Source organism: Alligator mississippiensis, chromosome 11 (genome assembly GCF_030867095.1).
Source record: "Alligator mississippiensis isolate rAllMis1 chromosome 11, rAllMis1, whole genome shotgun sequence".
NCBI lineage: Eukaryota > Metazoa > Chordata > Crocodylia > Alligatoridae > Alligator > Alligator mississippiensis.
In genome coordinates this window covers 48,057,890-48,066,998 of record NC_081834.1, presented here as the reverse complement: position 1 = coordinate 48,066,998, position 9,109 = coordinate 48,057,890, and the positions used below count along the sequence as shown (strand labels likewise).

Below are 9,109 nucleotides of genomic sequence, written 5' to 3'. Positions count from 1 at the left end.
GCTCACTGAGTAAATTCGGTAGTGGAGAGAGGGGAGCAGGCAGGTCATAAAAAACACAGTCTTTACAAAAGCCAAATCAAGTTTGTGACCATTACGTTACTCATCAGCAATAGTTTTGAAATCTAAGGGGAGGAAAATACACAAACTTTCCCACACTCTGGGGACTCTTGTCAAGTCTTTAATTAAGTTGCACTTTCAGCTCCAGCGGGTGCTCTGCCAAACCTTCCTCCATTTAGCTGTTTGAAAACTTTGCAAAGTTGTGCTCAGGGAAATTTCTTGACAACCTCTGTCTTGAGGGGGGAGATAGCAAACCATTTCAGGAAGGACAAATCACAATACATTTCAGTCTTTTTTTAAAATAAAGTCTAAGGGTAGGATATTTTTTTTTAAGTGGGAAATGTCATATTTGACTGTTTTCATTCTAATACAGAAAACCCGATCTTTCACTGCAGGATTTTCTAGTGCAGGATGCAAATAATAATAGAACAGGCCCAGAGGCCTCAGACTTGAATAGATGCCACTCAGATGAGTGGGGTCCATTCCTTGATTGCAGACCACAGAATCAGGTGCTTGATCTGAGACTGCCTGTACATCAGTCTAATGTGTAAGAGAAGACATCTGTAGCTCTCCATAGTGCTTTGAATAATCTCTGCCGGTCAACACAGAGTCTAGGCTGGTAGTTTTAATGCAGCCTCACCTATACCAAATGCAGAACTATGCTGGGGGTTGGGAGGGAAGTAACCTTTCCCCCGTAACTGGCATACCTGTGTCGATGAAAGTTTAGAGAGAGAAGACCCGAGAACAGGCCTGAAAGCATGTCAAAGTGTATCCAATCATGCAGCTGGTCCAAGAAATATTATTACCCACAAATTACTTGGCCACTCACATATTTTTTGTGCCAGCCCAGCTACACGGTCACTCCAGCTGTATTAAAATTCCCTCTCTTGTGACCTGTCACTCCAGCTGGGTTATATTGTATTGTTAACTGCTCTTAAGGAGTGAGAGCATTGCATTCAGCATCATTATAACCTGTCTGTAGTACCTGGCTCCTCAGGTAAGCTATCCAGGGGAAAATGATTGTTGTAAAGACCTAGAAGTGAAGGAATGAGGAATAAAAAAGATTTCTGGAGAGATTTTGGGAGCCTATGTAGATCAAACTCAGCTCTGAGCCAAGGCCAGTTGGATACCTAGGATGAGACCATTCACCACCTTTCTGAAGTAAAGTGGTACCTGGCTTTTGCTATAACCTTCTGAATTTCTTATACCTTGTGGAGTGCCTACATCTTTATGTAACTTCCTAGGCCTTAAATCCTGTAAGCTGCAAGTGTGAGAGGAAAAGTAGGGTAAAAAATCCTGTTTAGAGTCATTTCACTCTCCCCTTCAGCCTCCATTTTCTGCCATTGTGTAACATGGGATACTGGACAAGATGGACCTATGGTCTGACCCAGGGAACAGAAATTATGTTCTTATGGTCTACATGATGTGAAGTGTCTGGCACATTCAGGTTCAATCAGTCTAGTGGCTTTAGTCACCACCAAATTTCACTAACAAGAACACAGGCAGTCATCCCTCATGACTAAGTCCTTCAGCAGGGGCCAGAGTCAGTAGCCAAGGAAGAGGCCAGGGCAGGGTCCAAAATTAGGAACCAAGAGACAGGTTTGGGTCAAGAATAGTCCAGATGACCTGAGAACAATAAGCAGGAGAAAGCTAACAGTATAAAGCCTGACATGCTTGACTGATTGTTTGATATCTACCCTTCCCAGAAGAAGCTCAGCGAGGACATAGTCTATTCATTCTTGGTTGCCTCTGTGACCAGTTCATGGATTTGTCTATATGTTATTCTTGACACTTATGCACAGGAAGGAATCTGTTCTTGCATCTGTGGAAAATGATGCATACACAGAGACAGGCATGGGCACTGGCAGCGGGCTGAGAGGGGGGAAGAGACATACATCTTGGCTTCTGCATCAGTAACCAAGTAACTAGGTCACGCGCTGGCAGAAGTGAAGGACAGGGGTTGAAGAACCTGTTCACCCCAAAGGGTATTTGAATGTGAGTCTTTCTAACTTTTACCATAGCACGCTAACCACGATAATCTCTGGGCAGTCATTATCCAAGTGCTTGTCCAATGCTTTTTTAAAAGCTGTGCCACTAATATTAAAATTGAAAAATGGATGAAGGATTGTGCAAGTGGGAAGGTTTCTGCCCTGCTGGAACAATGGCCCGGACTACCCAGGGCTCTCTCTATGCTAGGAGAGCAGCTGCCTCATATTATCTGCTTTGCTCCCATCCTCTTGGTTGCACACATCTTCCACACACCTTCTTCTCATGGTTGCCTAAGGGTGGAGATTCAAAATGACCTCCAAAGACAGATCTGTGGTGTGGTGGTTAATGTGCATTGCTAGGAAGCTCAAATGTTTCAGGCTCAAATCATTTATGAGAAATGAAGGTTTTCAGCTTCTCAGTTGAGTGTGTCCTAATTCCTCAGGGGCAAAGATGAGAGTCTCTCTCCATCTGCCTTCCTACATCCTGCTACGTTTGGGCAATCATTGAAGGTATTTTAAGGCTTCAGGCCCACGCACATCCACAGTGCTGCAGGTAGGTGCCCTGGCTCCTACTGCTCAATCTGTGGGGGTGCTTATGGACTGAGGAATGGAAATGTGCCTGCGTGTCAGTGCCAAAAACAACGTGTAGAAAACCAAAGCCCAGCCCCGTTGGCAACCAGGGTCTCATACAAGGAAGTCAGGAACAAGGAATAAGAACAGGGACCAAGCTGAAGTAAGATGTGCTGGGATGAGAGCTCCCTCCAAGCTTATTAGGAGACTTAACTAATTCCTGTTTCACCCTCATGGGCTGAAGTGGTTCATTTGTAGTGGCATGCAAGCAGCGTTTGGCACTTACATAAAGTTTAGTCCTTGTGCTGCTTCTGTACACAGGGCAAAATTATTCTCCAAGAGATAAACAAAATGTTTTAGATTTTGGTAAGCAAGGGAGTTGGGGCTGCCTGTTAGGGCCCCTGACACTGCCCCAAAAGAACAGCCCCACAACCATTGCATATGGTCAGTGCCCTTTGCTGTCCTTTGACTGACCTCATCCTCATGACCATGGACAGGATACAAGCAGAAGCAGCTTGGATTTCTCAATGTCACAGAAGTCCCAGATAAATAATAAGGGGCCATATCTGCTTTTTCCCTTCTCATCATGAATGTGACTCACCTTTGAACAAAGCTGTAAGGAACGTTCTGCCTGTCAGCTCAGGAAACCATCCAAGTTTTCCATGGGGACATGGCCATCATTTTCTGGCCGTGCAAGCCAAAACATATGGATCCCCTACCTACTTCCCACTTCAGGTGTATCAGAGCAACGGGGTCCATGAGGCCTGCATACTCCCAGTAGGTGAAAAGTGCATTAGCCACAATCCTGCCATGCTCGCTCCGCTGCACTGGACCAAGCCACCCACTCCAGGCTATGGCCACCATGCTGTGCACGTGCACTGGAGGCAGAGGAGCAAATTCAGGGGCTCCAGTATGGTGCAAGGCTGTGGGGGGTCCTCGCCTCTGTAGCATTTTGTCACACAGTTACCTCTCAATGTCTGCAGTGCAGGGGTTGCCCCAGGGTGGTATGGTTCCCAGTGGCCTATACTTGGGCCAATGTGGCCCAGATTATTACAGGAAGGATCCTATATCTCCCCTCTCTGTCTTGGTATTCAGTTTGGGGTCACACTTTCCCCCAAGCCACATTTCAATTTACCAACTTTCCTCTTTGGGGAACCATGTCTTGGCTAACCTCAGAGCAAGCTCCACTTTCAACGGGCTCATCCATCAGTGTGCCTGAGGACCACAGACACCAAGGCCTCTTGTTTCTCACCCACACTCACAGCTCAGAGGGAAACACAGGATGAACTGCAATACATTGCCCACCGCAGTGTCACCACTCAAAAATAAATCATAGGAATTTCTTCCCAGGGCCAGATGGAGAAATGGTCTCTGGGTGCATCTACACAGGCACAGTTACTGCACAGTAACCAAAAATTTTGACGCAGCAAAGGGGCATGATGCAGGTCACAAATTTATGCCCGAGTAGTTACAGTAACTCTGTGTTTGTGGCCTGATGTGGGACTAACTTTAGGGATAGTCATGTCTTCACAGAATTGTTCCGTTGCTTCTTTGAGACCGAGCATCATAATAGTAATAGGAAAACTGGGGAATATGAGAAGTGAAAGAAATATTATTCCTATTAACTAATTATTTTGACCACATCTTATTTATTTGCAATGAAAAATTCCTTATCTGGTAACTGACCTGCATTCCTCATAGCCTCTCTCCTGGTCAGTTGCATTTCTTCCAGGCACGAAGAAAGAAACCTCCTATACCTCGGTGATTTCATTTACTCCTCTGCCGCCTCCCCATGGATGTAAAGTTCGGGAGCTTCCTGCTTCTCACTGTTGCCCTTTTCTGTGCTGTCTTGTACAAAAATTATTTAACACAAGGCTTAGAGGGATACTTGCATAACAACCTTTTTTCATTAATAAGGTTGCTAAAGATAAAAGGTTAGATTAATACACAGCTTTTTTTTCTCCTGTAAAAACCACGTGTTCCACCATTGGCCTCAATGGACTGAAAGTGATGGAAAAAACAAATGAGACATTAATCAGCCCTAAAATACAGTGCTTCACTCTTAAAAGTACTTGTTGGGAAGGTCTGCTTCAAAGCACTTGTAATCATAGGATCATAAAAAGTAGTACTGGAAGGAACCTCACAAGGTCACATCTAGTCCAGCCTCCTGCTCAAACAGGATCATCCCTAATTAAGTCTCCCCAGTTAAGTGGCTACTTCACCTACTCTTGAATGTTTCCAAGCCTGGAGACTTCTCAGATTCTCTAGGTCACCTGTTCCAATGTCTGATGAGTCCCAAAGTCAGCTAGTTCCCCCTATTCTCCAGCCCAAATTTCCTTTGCTGCAGCTTGAAGCCATTGTTCCTAGTCCTGCCCCACTACGCTCAGAGAAAAGCCCACTTCTATCATTTCTATACTCACCCTTCAGGTTTTTGAAGACTGTTATCAAAACCTCGTGGCAGTCTTTTCTTCTCCATGCTAAATATCCCCAGTACTTTCAACCTTTCCTCATAAATCTTGGCTCCCAGGCCCTGGATCATTTCTGTTAGCCTGCCACTTGACATATATCCTGCAGGAGGTTTTGGGCCTTCTGCAGAGGATCAGCATAAGGGAAATGCAAACTTTCAATCCCCCAGCAAGTCTTCATGTGTGCAATAATTTGGTAAATATCCTGAAACACGAAAACACTAGTGCCTGAGAGAGTGGGCTAGATGTCCTCAAACCTATTTCTAAGTGCTTTTCTAAGCTTTTAAGTGATAGAGTCCAAAAGCCTGTGATTCTCAGTAGGGCACTGGCTGTTAAGTGACTGAGAAAATTTAACTTCCTTTTAAATGTTCGTAACTTCTCATTTTAATGAGACTTAGCTCATAAGAAATGACATTTTCTGTCAATTTTGCTGAAAGCTTCTGCATTTCCAAATCAGCTCTCTTAGGGCTCGTAAGACATCCACGTTTCTCAGGCTGTAGATGAGTGGATTCAGTACTGGGGTGGCAATGGTGTAAAAGATAGACACAATCTTGTCTTGCTCTGGGGAGTGGTAGGAGCTGGGTCTCATGTACATGAAGATGGCTGCCCCGTAGAACATGCCCACCACAGTGAGATGGGAGGAGCAGGTGGCCAGAGCTTTCTGCTGTCCTTTCGTTGACTTCATCCTCAGGACCCTGGAGAGGATACAAGCATAAGAGGCAAATATAATGGAAGAAGGGATGAGGACCAGGACAACGCTACTCACAAACACCAGAGCCTCATGCTGAGAGGCGTCAGAGCAGGAAATTTGAGCAGGGCTGAGATCTCACAGAAGAAGTGGTAAATCTCTTTTGAGCCACAGTAGGGGAGAGCAAGTGTAAACATTGTGTGAAACAAGGCACTTACTGATGCTCCCATCCAGACCGCAGATGCTAAAAGAAAGCAGAAGTCCCTGCTCATGAGGATGGGGTACTGCAAGGGGTTGCAAATTGCTATGTACCTGTCATAAGTTATGACTACCAGGAGGAGGCACACTGATACACCCACTGTCAACGTAAGAAAAATCTGAGCCCCACAGCCAGCTGGAGAAATGGGGTTGCCTGGGGTCAGGAAGTCTGCTGCCATTTTGGGACAACCATCAGCATCTGACAGATATCCATGAGAGCCAACTGACTGAGGAAATAGTACATGGGGGTGTGAAGGGAGGAATCCACTTGGATTAGAAGTATGAGGAGAGCATTTCCCGGCACGGCAGTTATGAAGGTTAATAATATCAGGGCCAGGGTGAACATGTATACATTGATCCGGCTCAGGAGTCCCAGCAGATTGAAGTCTGTTGAAGAAGTTTCGTTCCCACTCTTCATTTCCTCTTCATGTGGCTGTGCCTGAAGTCCTGGCCAAGAACTACATTCCTTAGGGAATGTGTGCACACTTCCTACTGGATAATGCTAATAGCAACTGAGGCACCCAGCAGGCTTTCTTCTCCTGTAGAAGAAATGACAGACATTATGGTTGATGAAACAATAACCTCACTTCCCTGAGAACAGTGTTTATTTAGACTAAGTGTTTTCTAAAATTAGGCCTGCATTTGTAGGTCCAGCTGCAGGCCCCACCTACATGTAGAGTTTCAGTGGTTTAACTCACTTTATATCTATGCCGTAGACGTAGAATTGGCTACAAGGGGGATTTGCAATCTACAGCCTGAAGAACCTTTGAATTTGGCCCAGGGATTTTGGCACTTTGGTGGCATTTGCCTGTGAGGGGCACTTTCTTCTGATGCTCTCCCCAGGCTGCCATGGGGATGAATATTGGCTGTGGCCTTTCCATTTTTGTCACACGTGGAGACTAGGGTGGCCATCGTAGAGGACAGTCTATTTGTCCTCTATTAATATTAAACTGGACACTTTTATGTTCTCTATTTTTCTCTTGAACATAAAGATAGAGGCCATAAAGCCATCTGGTTTCAGATCAAGAGAGGACAAAAGACAAGCCAACTGTCCTCTATGAAGTCCACCCTAGTGGAGACTAATGACAGTCTTGGCAGAGTCCTAGCACCCGCCCATCTCCAACCTGGGGTAGGTTATTCCATTTTGCTGTTGGAAAAGTTTGCCTAGCTCTGGTTGCCAAAAGGCTACTAGGATCAAGGATAATAAAAAGTCCTTTTTTAGATATGTGGGGAGCCAGAGGGGAAAAAAAAGGGCAACATTGGACCCCTGCTAAACCAGATGGGACAACTGACGACTGACGCCCAGCAAAAAGCCAACCTACTAAATGGGTACTTTACATCAGTCTTTCAGCAGTCCTACGGGACAACTCTGCCCATCACGGGAGAGGGAGGCCTGAGAGAGGGAGATTTCTTGCCCTCCATCAATACTGACCTTGTGAAGGAACACCTTGAGAGGCTGGACACCTTCAAGTCAGTCAGTCCTAACAGTCTGCACCCCAGGGTACTCAAGAAGCTGGCGAGCATCACAGCTCCACCCCTGGCACTCATCTTCGAGAACTCCTGGCGCTCTGGTGTAGTGCCCAAAGACTGGAAGAAGGCCAATGTGGTGCCTATCTTCAAGAAAGGGAGGAAAGTGGATCCAGCAAACTACAGGCCCAACAGCCTGACCTCTATCCAAGGAAAGGTCTTAGAAAAGATTATCGAAGAGGCCATTCTTAACAAACTGGCTGATGGAAACATCAAGAGGGATAGCCAGCATGGGTTTGTTGTGGGTAGGTCTTGCTTGACCAATCTTATTTCCTTTTATGACCAGGTGACCTATCACCTGGACAAGGGAGAGGAGATTGATGTCATATATCTTGACCTTAAAAAAGCCTTCAATCTGGTATCCTATGATCACCTCTTGGCAAAACTGGCCATCTATGCCCTCGGGTCCACCACGATCCGCTGGCTGGGGAACAGATCTAGTCTCCTGTATTCTATTAATTCACAGAAGCTTTTCCTTTTCCCGCCTCATTGATATTTGTGCATTTCCAAGAAATAATTGGTTGTTGGCTCTAACATAAGCACATTAGAAATTCATGTGAACTTATTTTCTCGCTATCTTTACATTTAAACTTAAAGAAATGACTGTTTTAGGCATGGCGTTTCTTTAGTATGGGGCACCAGTAGTTTTCTAAGGAAATAAATTACTTTAAAATCCCTCAGGCATGAACTCCCTTTAAGTTTCAAAATTAAAATAATATAATACAAATTCTTGGTCAGAGCCTGAAAAAATATTTGTATGAGTTGAAAAATATAGTGGAGAGAGGGCAGCACACATGTCATAAAAACCATCTTTTCAAAGACCAAATGAAACCTGAGGCCATTACATCACCTCTTCAGCAACAGCTTTGAAATCTAAGGGGAAAAAATACACAAACTTGCCTTCACTTTGGGGAGTCTTGTCCCAAGTCTTTAATTAAGTTGCACTTTCACCTCCAGTGGGTGCTCTCGCACAGCTTCCTCCATTCTCTGAAAGGAAAACTCTACAAAGTTCTTCTCAGAGAAATTTCCTGGCAACCTCTGTCTTGAGGTGGAAGAGAACAAACATTTCAGTAAGGCCAAAAGACAATATGTTTCAGTCTTTCCTAAAAAAAATTCTATGGATAGGTTTTTTGCCTTTTTTTTTTGTAATTGGGACTTGTCATATGTGAATGGTTCGTTCTAACACAGAATACCGAATCTCTCACTGCTGGATTTTCTAGTGGAATGAGATGTCTGGGTTGTGACTCACTCGACATGATGTTTCTCCATCAAGAACATCAATTCCTCAAACATTTGAACATAACACATCCCTCTCACACAGACAGTTTGGAACAGAGAAAGACCAAAGAAACCGTCTAGTTAGATATACATCTCTTTATTTTTTGGAGGAGAAGAACAGACCCATAGGCCTCAGATTTGATTCACTCAAATGAGTGGCATCTATTCCCTGATTGTAGACCACAGAATCAGGTTCTTTATCTAAGATTGCCTGTACATTAGTCTAATATGTATGCGAATGCATCTGTAGCTCTCCTTAGTGCTTTGAAAAATCTCTT

The 9,109-nt window shown here is 44.6% G+C and overlaps 1 protein-coding gene across 1 annotated transcript; it reads right to left on the bottom strand.

Moving 5' to 3' along the window:
• Positions 1–5,501: 5,501 nt before the first annotated feature.
• Positions 5,502–8,809, bottom strand: LOC102557644 (olfactory receptor 2T27-like). Its single transcript, XM_059714962.1, is given in 3 exon segments — positions 5,502–5,890; positions 5,893–6,096; positions 8,803–8,809. Coding segments are annotated over 3 exon segments (600 nt in total).
• Positions 8,810–9,109: the final 300 nt, after the last annotated feature.